The sequence below is a fragment of the Thalassophryne amazonica genome, chromosome 6, assembly GCF_902500255.1.
Source record: "Thalassophryne amazonica chromosome 6, fThaAma1.1, whole genome shotgun sequence".
Classification (NCBI taxonomy): Eukaryota; Metazoa; Chordata; class Actinopteri; order Batrachoidiformes; family Batrachoididae; genus Thalassophryne; species Thalassophryne amazonica.
The window spans coordinates 123514446-123528341 of record NC_047108.1 but is presented as its reverse complement, the minus strand read 5'-3'; the positions used below and the strand labels follow the sequence as shown (position 1 = coordinate 123528341).

The window sequence follows — 13896 nt, the reverse complement described above, 5'->3', positions numbered from 1 at the left end:
TCCTCCGAGGCCGGTGATTCCATAATTTTTGCCAGGGGTTGTATTATGTTCAAACTGCTTTTTTTTTAGCAATCCGGTGAGTCACTAAACTAGTATTTAGTTGTATAACCACAGTTTTTCATGATTTCTTTACATCTGCAAGGCATTAATTTTGTTGGTTTGGAACCAAGATTTTGCTCGTTTACTAATGTGCTTGGGGTCATTGTCTTGTTGAACCACCCATTTCAAGGGCATGTCCTCTTCAGCTTAAGGCAACATGACCTCAAGTATTTTGACATATCCAAACTGATCCATGATACCTGGGGCCTGTACTACAAAGCAGGGTTAACTTACTCGATGTAACCCAGGGTCAACCTCTTAAACCGGGGTTGACAAAACCTGGTTCCCTCAAGTGGTGGTAAGCGGTACTACGACGCTGAATATGATGTTGATTTGTTGAACCTGTGTTAACCTAAGTGGAGTATGCGCGCGTTCACGTAAAAGGGGCGTTTTGCAGCACACGTCACCATTTTTTCAATGATGACACAGTCACCTTACTTTCCTGGAGAAGAATGCACGATTATTGTGCAGAGCTACGAGGAGTTTAAATTAACGTTAAGGGGGAAGTCAAACACATCGTCTGCCAATAAAGCAAGACAGGCTTGTTGGAAACGTATTGCTGATCGGGTAAATGCGTAATTGTTCTCCAAATCTGTTACAGATGATTAACCCATGGAATGTCTGATGTGTTTAAAAAAAATAAATAAATAAAATAAAGCCCCTCTTCCATTAATTACGCCCAGATGCAACACAATTCAGAAGTGACCATAGGCCTACTAATAAATGTTAGGTTAATTTAATGTTTCCTTAATAGGCTACCTTGACTGTATGATTGCTATTCCTAATCCTGTCAATATGTCAGATGCAATAGCAGTGCCAAACGCACCTGGCTGGCAGCAGGTGAAGATGAAATATAAAAACATCCATCCTTCAAAACGGTAGGTTGTCTATGAATATAGCTTGATAAGCCCCACTTCGCCTAGTTAATGGACATGCATTAGACCTATTTTGATATTAGTAATTACCAGCAATTGCATAAAACCCTTCTTTGATTCGCATTGCGGATAAATGGCCAGGGAAAACGCCAAATGCATCCAACAGTTTAGATAGAGCAAGTACTACGTTGCGAATCAATAGACATACAGTATTCTTGCTCAGATGTTCAGCATCACTGATGGAATACATAAATTGTCCACTGGCAGAATATCTAAGCGCAAGGCACATTATCTGCTCGATCGTCGGGGAATTGCTACACTGTAAAAAATGACTTTGTACAGGAAAACGCTGGCAGCTGTGATTACCTGGGAATTCCTATAAAACATACAGCAGCACAGTAGATAACATTACAGACATAATATGTATGTGGATTTACAGTGAATGAACCACGGCTGACTCGCATTAAAGGAACTGTTACATCTACAAACAAGAGCTTTTTTGTACATTTAACCGCTGTATTTTTTTTTACAGTGGTGACCACAGCTGCCAGCGTCTTCCTGTAAAAACAACAGCCTTTTATTACAGTGTACGATGGATGATGTTACAGACGTCTGGCCCGATCAGCTGTCAAAGATAACGAATTCCCTCGGCTGAGGATCTATATCTTTCATAGAGAATATCGTCCGGGTATGTCAGCAGATTCTGGTGGTCTTAAAAACCCTTGCCCTGCGGAGAGGGCCCCCATAATTTGTGCCCCAATATCAAACGGATCATCCAGGTAGGCCGACATTGTCTTCGGATTGACGGTACTTATAAAGGGAGTGGTTAAGCGGAAACCTCACGCTAATCCTGGAACATAATCTGCTCGGAGCAGGTTTGGTGCGAAGTGCAAGTTGCCGTGGCAGCATGCCGCGATCGAAACCTATCCACCTTTCGTAGTACGGGTTAACCGTGAAGTTACTCCACACGTCATCAACTTACTCCAGAAGTTACCCTGATAAGCCAGTAACCCCGCTTCGTAGTACAGGCCCCAGGTATGCGATATATAGGCCCAACACCATAGTAGGAGAAACATGCCCATATCATGATGCTTGCACCACCATGCTTCACTGTCTTCACTGTGAACTGTGGCTTGAATTTAGAGTTTGAGGGTCGTCTCACAAACTGTCTGCGGCCCTTGGACCCAAAAAGAACAATTTTACTCTCATCAGTCCACAAAATATTCCACCATTTCTCTTTAGGCCAGTTGATGTGTTCTTTGGCAAATTGTAACCTCTTCTGCACGTCTTATTTAACAGAGGGACTTTGCGGGGGATTCTTGCAAATAAATTAGCTTCACACAGGCGTCTGGCACAGCACTTACAGGTAACTCCAGACTGTCTTTGGTCATCCTGGAGCTGATCAATGGGTGAACCTTTGCCATTCTGGTTCTTCTATCCATTTTGATGGTTGTTTTCCATTTTTGTCCACACGTCTCTGTTTTTTTTGACCATTTTAAAGCATTGGAGATCATTGTAGATGAACAGCCTATAATTTTTTGCACCTGCGTATAGGTTTTCCCCTCTCCAATCAACTTTTTAATCAAACTACACTGTTCTTCTGAACAATGTCTTGAACGTCCCATTTTCCTCAGGCTTTCAAAGAGAAAAGCATGTTGAACAGGTGCTGGCTTCATCCTTACATGGGGACACCTGATTCACACCTGTTTGTTCCACAAAACTGATGAACTCACTGACTGAATGCCACACTACTATTATTGTGAACACCCTCTTTTCTACTTTTTTTTTTTTTTTTTTTTTTTTTTACTAATAGCCCAATTTCATAGCCTTAAGTGTGCATATCATGAATGCTTGGTCTTGTTGGATTTGTGATCATCTCCTGAATCTACTGGTACCTTGTTTCCCATGTAACAATAAGAAATATACTCAAAACCTGGATTAATCTTTTTAGTCACATAGCACTATTATTCTGAACACTACTGTATATGTGAGAAATGTTAAGATGACAGTAAGAACATTTATGATTGACAGATGTTATTCACAATTGATCTGAGTCACTCTTATATGTAGACTTTTAGATGTTCATTTGCCACGTCTCCACCCATTTGACCCACATGCCTTAGCAGGTGTCAGTGGAGACTGAAGTATGGCTTTGACCATATGCATTTTAAATATGACAATGCTTAGCCTTTATGACAGAGCTATACTCAGTCTAGCATAAGATACTCATAATTGTGCAGCCCTACTAACCAGTGATTTAAAGTTTAATTGGTGACAAAAACACTGCATCGGGTACACAAAGGAGCCAGTCAGATAAAGGTCTGCAATGACTAACCTTTTCCACAACTTTACCCTTGAGAAATGAGAGAAATACACCCATTAGGCAACAAGCCTAATCAATATTACACTCGACTTTTGGGGAGACCGCCTGAATTTTGTTAGGTCTAAGAATTAAGTAATCTTATTCTAGATGTTAGAGTAACGTATGGATTAATGGTGTACATTTGAAATCAGTCACCTTGAACACGTGCATCATCTTTGAGACTGTGCAAGTGGCTACATGCAGAAGAACGCAAGCCTACCTTGTCTTTTTTCTAACCAACAGGGAGTATGAACAGGAGGCGGCCATTGGAGAAGAAAGCAAAGAGGAAGATTAGCACTAAAACAGGGATGAGGGCTGCATGATGTGGGTAGGACTTTTGATGAGGCCTATGTAGTAGTTATGTAAGATCACAGCTGATTCCCCTGTCCACCCTTTATATGACACTGTGGGAGCCTTAAGTAGCTCCTTCAGTAACAGACTGCTGCACCCTCGGTGCAAAACAGAACACCTCCACAAGTCATTTATTCCAACTGCAGAATGTAAAATACTGCAAAATGTTTTTAGCACTATAACTACCTGCTAATTTTGCACTATTAACTATGTCTTCCGCCACCTTTTGTGCTTTATTACATGCACAACTCTGCAATTTATCCTGTGCAATAATTTTACCATATCCAACTTTTCACATAATCTGTTCACATCAGTATTTATGCATCCTCTAGCAAACACTGGAATATACTTCACTCTTTATTACTGTAAAAAGCTTGCTGCTGCAACAAGTAATTTTCTCCCATGTGGGATCAATTAAATTTATCTTATCAGTATAGACCACCACCTATGGTCTGGCACGTATATGACCTGTGGATTAATTGAAAAGTTTACGTCAGTGTAAAGTACAGATTTCTTGTTACGGTGTCTGGTTTTGCATAAATCTTGATGCAGATGTTAACTGAATCAAGTCGTGAGCAGAGGAAAGAAAAAGCTGCAGTCATGTGATTGAACTTTGTTAAAAGAACAGTCTGTGCCACCTCACGCTGCTGGCACTCTGTTAGAGACATGGTCTGTGAAGCCAGGTGCATGTCCTGGTCAAGCACGGTAATAACTCCTAAGAAATATCAGGAAGATGCGGACCGAATATGTGCACTGCTCTCACAGAGATCATACTGAACGTGTGGCATCTTCAGATGAGCGCCTACGGAGCTCTGGGGAGAAAGTACGTTTGATGACTTTTGCTGAGTGGTCATTTATCCTGAAAGCACTATAGAAATAAAGTTATTATACTTACTCTCTCCAGACCACAGAATCCTCATTTTAAAAAATTTGAAGTTGCAAACTCTGTCTTCATTTAATTTCCTGTTTTACTTTTTTAAAGGCCATTTTTATTTCACTAGTAATGTTCATACTGCAAATATTAAGTAATGGGCACCTTGTTTTTAAGTAGTTGTGTCTCCACACTTTTTTTGGCTGATACAATGAACAACTTAAGACAGCAATCTGCTCCAAACTGAGTTTTCTGAGCTGCGAAAGCTCTACTATGTACAGCTATTAAGGTAAATAAACATTAAAAAAAAGAACATCGAGACACTGAAAAATCATGATTTCAAAATGTTGGTCTCACACCTTGTCCTTGCCCTTGTTGGGACTGATATTCTTCCCAGGAGCCACAACTTCTTTCTCCACCACACCCACAAAGCGCTGATCAGACTGGGTGTGAAAGGACACAGTGCCCTTGGGCAGCTTCTTGATGCGCACTGCATGGTTTCTCTGAGCAGACAGCATATCCTAGACAGGACAGAGACAGTTATATGCAAATATCTAGAAATAATGATGAACGTATGAAGGGTGACTTTTCTGTGGCCAGACAGAGGGGGACAGAGACACGTAATGTCAAAGTTTAAGACTATGACCTGCTGTTCAAGGGCCTCAGACCCAAAGCCATGAAGAAGGGTCTCGAGGGTGTCCATCAGAAAAATTCTAAGTCTTACCAACTCTTGTGTTATATACTAAGTGGGAGAATTTGCAAATCCTCACTGTGTGTGTGTATATATATATATATATATATATATATATATATATATATATACATACATACACATATATATATACACATATATATATATACACACACACACATACACACACACACACACGCAACACTTTTGGTTTTGCTCCCATTTTTTATGAGATGAACTCAAAGATCTAAAACTTTTTCCCACATACACAATATCACCATTTCCCTCAAATATTGTTCACAAACCAGTCTAAATCTGTGATAGTGAGCACTTCTCCTTTGTTGAGATAATCCATCCCACCCTTGCTCATGTATTGAATGTTCATTTCTCTACCATAAGCCGTCTCCAAAGGCATTTCAGAGAATTTGGCAGTACATCCAACCCGCCTCACAACTGCAGACCACGTGTAACCACACCAGCCCAGGACCTCCACATCCAGCATGTTCACCTCCAAGATCGTCTGAGACCAGCCACTCGGACAGCTGCTAAAACAATCGGTTTGCATAACCAAAGAATTTCTGCACAAACTGTCAGAAACCGTCTCAGGGAAGCTCATCTGCATGCTCGTCGTCCTCATCGGGGTCTCGACCTGACTCCAGTTCGTCGTCGTAACCGACTTGAGTGGGCAAATGCTCACATTCGCTGGTGTTTGGCACGTTGGAGAGGTGTTCTCTTCACGGATGAATCCCGGTTCACACTGTTCAGGGAAGATGGCAGACAGCGTGTGTGACGTCGTGTGGGTGAGCGGTTTTCTGATGTCATTGTTGTGGATCGAGTGGCCCATGGTGGCGGTGGGGTTATGGTATAGACAGGCGTCTGTTATGGACGAAGAACACAGGTGCATTTTATTGATGGCATTTTGAATGCACTGAGATACCGTGACGAGATCCTGAGGCCCATTGTTGTGCCATACATCCAAGAACATCACCTCATGTTGCAGCAGGATAATGCACGGCCCCATGTTGCAAGGATCTGTACACAATTCTTGGAAGCTGAAAATGTCCCAGTTCTTGCATGGTCGGCATACTCACCGGACATGTTTGGGATGCTCTGGACCGGCGTATACGACAGCGTGTACCAGTTCCTGCCAATATCCAGCAACTTCACACAGCCATTGAAGAGGAGTGGACCAACATTCCACAGGCCACAATTGACAACCTGATCAACTCTATGCGAAGGAGATGTGTTGCACTGCATGAGGCAAATGGTGGTCACACCAGATACTGACTGGTATCCCCCCCCCAATAAAACAAAACTGCACCTTTCAGAGTGGCCTTTTGTTGTGGACAGTCTAAGGCACACCTGTGCACTAATCATGGTGTATAATCAGCATCTTGATATGGCACACCTGTGAGGTGGGATGGATTATCTCAGCAAAGGAGAAGTGCTCACTATCACAGATTTAGACTGGTTTGTGAACAATATTTGAGGGAAATGGTGATATTGTGTATGTGGAAAAAGTTTTAGATCTTTGAGTTCATCTCATACAAAATGGGAGCAAAACCAAAGTGTTGCGTTTATATTTTTGTTGAGTGTACATATACATACATATACACACACACCATTGAGCACCTCTAAACAACAACACTAGAGGCCCTTGCTAGTGATACTAACTAGAGACCTTTTCTCCCTTTCCCACATCTGCAGCCACATGTTCCAACACTCAAAATTGAAATTCCTTTTCAGGCAGATCAGAAAACACTTTAATTCTTCATCTTTATTTCCTTGTATCAGGCATGAGACATCCTGAGAGTCAGCCGGGGTTCTGGGGCCCGCTGTGGGGGCTCCTGGGTTTTAGGCATAGAGTTACATCTATGAAAGCTAGAGTGAGGACTCCCTATACAGCTAATGCAACGATGCCGTGCTGACACGGCCGCCATGACTAAAGAGGAGAAAAAGGGACACAAGTACCTGGACGTGCAATACAGCGTGTGTTGAGCGAATGTGGAGGCCAGAAAGAAAACAAAACAAACAAACAAAAAAACAAAGGGACAACTGTTTGGGCTCTTTGGTAACGGCACAGCATGCTCCTTGGTCGGTTTTGCCGACTGAACGGTCCCCCCCTAAAAACCGGTCCGCCCTGCCTTCACCGCTGATGCGTCATTTCGGACCACAGCGAATCGTCCGAAATCGACTTTCTACAGCCAAAGCAATCAAAGGGAATAGTGTGATTATTAACCATCAGATGCCAAAGTAAAACCTCTTAAATCATTCTAGAGTCAGTTTTAAGCAGAAACGAGGTGATTCAAAATCGGTGAGTCACTACTGACACTCCAAAATGACAGAGGCACAGCAGCATGTCTTGAGTCTGATGTGCTGCAGCGCTCTGATCGGTCCCCCATCTTATTATAAAATAATGCCGAATTTATGTGGAAATGATTGTTGTACAAAAGCTTCAGATATCCGTCGCTGACTGGTGTGCAGTTTTAAGCAGAAACGATGTGATAACCACGGCTAATGACACATGCGCAGTTAAGGCAGGGCGGACAAATTTGTCAGCGACACTGGCACATGGCCAGGCACCGAGTCCTCACTCTAGCTTTCATATATGTAACTCTATGGTTTTAGGCAAAATTAGATTAATTTTAAGCCCTATTTTGGCAGCCAACCAGACACTTGAAAAAGTAAGAAATACTTCATACAGATTGTCCTTAACACACACCCAAAAACCCTGAAAATTCTCATGTCTGAATATACGTGCACTCTTGCAAGAAGAGATCACAGGTGTGTACTCTTGGTCAGGTCGCACCTACATTGATGTAGCGAGAGTAGAGAGCAGGTTGAGACTAGCCTGGGAGGTGGAGATATGGCATCAAGGTTGTGTACTTGTGTGTGAAGGAGATAGTGAAAGTAGTTGAATAGTGAAAGTACAGTGAGGAAAATAAGTATTTGAACACGCTGTGATTTTGCAAGTTCTCCCACTTAGAAATCATGGAGGGGTCTGAAATTTTCATCTTAGGTGCATGTCCACTGTGAGAGACATAATCTAAAAAAAAAAAAAAAAAAAAAATTCGGAAGTCACAATGTATGATTTTTTTTTTAATTTATTTGTATGTTACTGCTGCAAATAAGTATTTGAACACCTGTGAAAGTCAATGTTAATATTTGATACAGTAGCCTTTGTTTGCAATTACAGAGGTCAAATGTTTCCTGTAGTTTTTCACCAGGTTTGCACACACTGCAGCAGTGATTTTGGTCCACTCCTCCATAAAGATCTTCACTAGATCAGCCAGGTTACTGGGTTGTCGCTGAAAAACACAGAGTTTGAGCTCCCTCCAAAGATTTTCTATTGGGTTTAGGTCTGGAGAATGGCTAGGCCACTCCAGAACCTTGATATGCTTCTTATGGAGCCACTCCTTGGTTATCCAGACTGTGTGCGTCGGGTGACTGTCATGTTGGAAGACCCATCTTCAATGCTCTGAGGGAAGGAGGTTGTTCCCCAAAATCTCGCAATACATGACCCCATCCATCCTCTCCTTAATACAGTGCAGTCACCCTGTCCCATGTGCAGAAAAAACACCCCCAAAGCATGATGCATCCACCCCCACGCGTCACAGTAGGGATGGTGTTTTTGGGATGGTACTCAGCATTTTTCTTCCTCCAAACACGGCGAGTGGATTTAAGACCAAAAAGTTCTATTATGGTCTCATCTGACCACATAACTTTCTCCCATGACTCCTCTGGATCATCCAAATGGTCATGGTCAAACTTATGACGGGCCTGGACGTGTTCTAATTTAAGCAGGGGAAGCTTCCGTGCTATGCATGATTTTAAGCCATGACGTCTTAGTGTATTACCCACAGTAACCTTGGAAACAGTGGTGCCAGCTCTCTTCGGGTCATTGACCAGCTCCTCCCATGCAGTTCTGGGTTGATTCCTCACCTTTCTTAGGATCATTGATACACCACGATGTGGGATCTTGCATGGAGCCCCAGTCCAAGGGAGACTGACAGGTCATGTTTAGCTTCTTCCATTTTCTAATAATTGCTCCAACAGTTGATCTTTTTTCACCAAGCTGCTTGGCAATTGCCCCATAGCCCTTTCCAGCCTTGTGGAGGTCTACAATTTTGTCCCTGGTGTCTTTGGACAGCTCTTTGGTCTTAGCCATGTTAGTAGTTGGAGTCTTACTGATTGTATGGGGTGGACAGGTGTCTTTATGCAGCTAACGACCTCAAATAGGTGCTTCTAATTTGGAATAATAAGTGGAGGTGGACTTTTTAGAGGCGGACTAACAAGTCTCTGAGGGCCAGAATTTCTGCTGATTGGCAGGTGTTGAAATACTTATTTGCAGCAGTAACATACACACACACAAAAAAAACAAACATACATTGTGATTACCGGATTTTATTTTTTTTTTAAAGATTATGTCTCTCACAGTGGACATGCACCTAAGATGAAAATTTCAGACCCCTCCATGATTTCTAAGCATGAGAACTTGCAAAATCGCAGAGTGTTCAAATACTTATTTTCCTCACTGTAAGTGAATTCAAATACTTGGGGTCTAGTGTCTAAAGTAGACTGTAGTACAGAGGTGAAGAAGAAATTGCAGACAGGGTGGAGTGATGAGTGAAAGGGAACTTTTACAAGACTGTAGTGAGACATGCTGCTGTATAACAAACAGCAGCTTGACAAGAGAAGATGGAGCTGGAGTTGGCAGAGTTGAAGAAGCTGCAATTGTCTGAAGTAATGAGGATGGACGGGATTAACAACGAGAATATCAGTGGGACAGCGCAGGTAGGACAATCTGGACAGGTGTAGAGGAAAGGACGCAAGGTATAGATAATATTAAGACAAATACCCAGCTGTGGCAACCAGAAACGGACGTTATTGACAAGTCACACTTATCTAATTCATGAGTGAACTAGATTAGTTCTGAAGCACCAATGTGACCACAAAGATTTGTGGAGACGAGCTTCTTCGCCACTGCGCTTCCAAACAAACAAGACAACGTATGGAGTGCATTGCTGTTTTCTCAATTTCTATCAGTGAGGCAAAGCAGCACTCATTCTCCTCCTCAAATGCTTATTGTCTTAAAAGGAAGACCTCAGTACACGCCAGCAGGCACGAAGTGAGTCAACTCATCTACACGTGGTGGGACTGAAACTTAACATGCACCACTGAGCAAACAATTCACAGCCTCCTCGACGTTTCTGTACAAAATATAGATTTGCCCCCAATAATTTTCAAGAAAGTTTCATCAAGACAACGCGGACAGAAAGCGGTGTATGCAAAGAACTTACAGGCACAACAGTGAATTCCACTTCATCCGAAATGTGCAGCTGGCTCTCTTCAAGGACTTCACTAAAATGGAAGAACATCCTGGCATCCCGATCAACACATTTAATAAACCCAAAGCCATCGCGTATAGCAGCAATCACCCCCTAGAAGAAGAAAGGTGAAACAAGGTTACTATCTGTTTAAGGTATTCAGTTGAGCCCAAATGAACCTACTTTCAGGCCAGTGTGGCCTTGATTGTTGCAGTTTAACTTAACAAGCACTTGTTCCCAATCAACTCAACGACACTGATTTGACCACAGACTTTACCTTCTTCCACATTGCTCACCATTTCACGGGTCTCCTTGGTGAAGCTGAACGTGTCTGGAAAGACGTCAATGTTGGTAGCCCTCTCCAGTTTGTCTCTACGGTCAGTAGAGATGTTGAACTGTATATGATCTCCCTCCAGCAGTGTCACCTTAGACTTTGTATCCTTCTCACCAAAAGGCAACTCCTTGTCAGTAAAGCCAATCCTGGCAGTGATACGGCCTGGCAGAGGGTCATTCTGTGGAAAAGGGGAGAGAAGTCATCAATGGTCAGTGTGAGACAGATTCAAATGGATGGTGGTGATGATAAGAAGAATTTGAGCCTCGTCTCTTCAAACATATGAAACTAAAGACTTTTCTACTTGCCTGGTTTTTGGTGGGAACCTTTGGAATGACCTTAGTAATTGTGCCTTCAAACTGCTCAATGCTGATATCTTCAAAAATGACTGTCCCTTGGGGAAGCAGTCTCACATCCGTGGCTACTTCCTTGCCCTACAGCCACAGAGACAAAACATCTCATTCCAGTTTCAACGAATATAATTAACAAGATTTCCCATGAGTGACTACAAACATTACAAGATGAAAAAGTGCATTTCCCTAAATTTGAAATATTTCTGGGTGTTAAGAAGCAAGAGAACATACATTTCTATCTTTGATTGTGAACTCCACATCATCTCCAGCCTGCAGAGAATCCAGATCACCTTTGAACTCACTGTAGTGAAAGAATATCTCCTTCACCACATCAGCCCTCTCAATGAACCCAAAGGCCTCCTGAAAGATAAGATATGGTGCAACATAATCAGTCACTGCCAGTCTAGGAGCACATACACTAGTTAAATAAATATAGTATTTTGCTGTAGGAATATACTGTAAAGAACCTTGGGTAACACTGGAATGACTTATTTAGGGAGACGGGATTACTTGCATTGTGAAGGAGCATCAGCTATGACATTTTGATCAGGTGCTGTATTTCAGCACGCAGATACCACAGTTCTGAAGACCTCAGAGGTTGGAGAAGGACAAGGAGACGCCTATGTTTCACCTGGCTGCAGCTGATATATCATAACTTTCTGTAGGTAGGGATGGACCTGTTTGGTTGGTTGACATTCAAGATCCAAAGTGGTTCTATCATATGGTGGGTGCTGCGCCACACTGTACCAGTGCATACTCCCAGACCTAACCTGAAGTATACTGCAATACTATTCCATTTTCGCTGGCGTATTGAACAGAAAATGCACCATTACAAAAGGCTTCTTTTTTTGCTCTCAGGATAATCATGCCTTATACCATGAAAAGTCAACCACAACCATAGTGACCCAAAAATATTAAAGGTACTCTTATTGAAGACATAGTTTTGCAAAAATACTTAAGACTAAACCTCACTTTAAAAAGGTTTTATTTGAAAATAATGTTAATAAAAGTAGACAGACAGGTGAGGGTGAGAGATATCGCAATAATCAGACTAAACTGACTGAGCCTGGGTCCTTGGATATTCATCTCCTCACGTTACCAGTTAATTCTCCACAGATGCAACATTCTGCATATGGTCACAACTTGTGTAAAGAATCTGCGACATACTCTGAGGACTTTCCAGAAGTGAAGCTGCCCCAAAGGTCCGCAAAGATTTCCATGAACGGACAAGCAAAATGACGAGTTTTTTTTTTTTAATTACAAAAAGATTCCCCAGTAACGGAGTACAAAGGGTTATTTTGGCTCCACTTTGAGGTATGTTGGGGGGGCTGCACACTGATTCAGTTGCTCAATTGATAAATTTTTCTTCATTCACTTTCATTAGGAAAAACAATGCGACTCCAATGTTGAAATAAAACTGTAGATGGTGTAGCAAATGTGATTTATACATCTCCTTTTTCCCCCCAAATACACTGAGATAGACATCCCCCCCCCCCCCCTCCACAAAAAAAAAAAACCCACAATGATAATCAGAAAGGTTTGGGGTATTTTTTTTTATGATGCAACAATTGATAAAATATTAGGTCCTTACCTTTGTGGCACACACTACACCCTGACAACTCATTTGCTTTTTCTTCACAAGCTGAATGTTACGCGCACTGACCGCACCAGTACTGGGGGGAGGGAAGAAAAGCCACCATATAATTAGAAGGCAAACTGTGCAATCCAGCTGTTGAGACAAAGTTTCAAGACTCACTGTTTATTGGTTTCCATGTAAAAGCTGACTTTGTCACCGGTTTCCAGGTGCATATTGCCCTCCACATCATCGGGAGTGTAGGTCAGGTAGAATACCTCCTGCAGAAAGTCATACCATTATCAAACTTTGAAACATTTTGGGGGCACACAGTGACTTCAAGAATTCTTTAAAGTTTAGTGAACAAAATAAGTGAAGGCTAATCCATCATATGTTGTGGTGGAGCTCAAATACTAAAGAACATTTCACAAATGGAACATAACAGATTTTACCCCATTTCGTTCATAACAAACGCTGCCGGTGGGCACCTGGCCAGGAGCAGACTTTCCATCCAAGTGCACTGGGATTGCTGACACAACCTGCAGGAAACAATATTTTAGGTTGAGCGATAACTTCAAGCTCAAACTTCTTTTTTTTTTTTGCTCAAATAATCAAACTTTTTGGTTATGAAAAAAATTATTCCGCTTATTTCTAATCAAGTTCAGGACTTCAACTTCTGCCTACAGAATAGTCATTAGCACAAACCTTGATCACCCCCCCCCCCCCCCCCCCAAAAAAAAAACAACAGCATAAATTTCACTGATCAAGGTATAATAGAGTACTGATTATAGTTTACTAAATATGCAGTTTCTCCTTTCATGAATTATTTACCAATTTTAAAAATATAAACTTTACATTCTAGAGCACAGCCAAAGAATCTGATTGTGTGTACTCGCTCAGCATGAAACTGTAATTCATACAGACACACACAAAACTTTAAGTAATGGCTGAACTGGCTAAGTTTCATATACAGTATTTTCCAGAGTATAAGTTTAAACTAGGTTTTAGAGGCCCTGTGAAATGCAGTCCAGGGCAGCTTGTATATGGGGGGACCACAAAAAAA

General features: G+C 41.9%; 1 protein-coding gene across 10 annotated transcripts in view; it reads right to left on the bottom strand.

Moving 5' to 3' along the window:
- Nucleotides 1-13896, bottom strand: part of csde1 (cold shock domain containing E1, RNA-binding) — a 62142-nt gene that overhangs the window by 7866 nt on the left and 40380 nt on the right. For 5 of the 10 annotated variants that reach the window (XM_034173335.1, XM_034173330.1, XM_034173336.1 and 2 more), the window contains 10 exons: nt 13286-13372; nt 13017-13114; nt 12852-12933; nt 11492-11620; nt 11216-11341; nt 10873-11088; nt 10550-10690; nt 4918-5079; nt 3557-3568; nt 3310-3327 (listed from right to left, as the gene is read on the bottom strand). In XM_034173335.1, coding sequence (XP_034029226.1) covers nt 3310-3327; nt 3557-3568; nt 4918-5079; nt 10550-10690; nt 10873-11088; nt 11216-11341; nt 11492-11620; nt 12852-12933; nt 13017-13114; nt 13286-13372 — 1071 coding nt within the window. The remainder of the gene's footprint in view (nt 1-3309; nt 3328-3556; nt 3569-4917; nt 5080-10549; nt 10691-10872; nt 11089-11215; nt 11342-11491; nt 11621-12851; nt 12934-13016; nt 13115-13285; nt 13373-13896) is intronic. The other 5 variants (XM_034173334.1, XM_034173338.1, XM_034173337.1 and 2 more) reach the window with 3 other exon arrangements.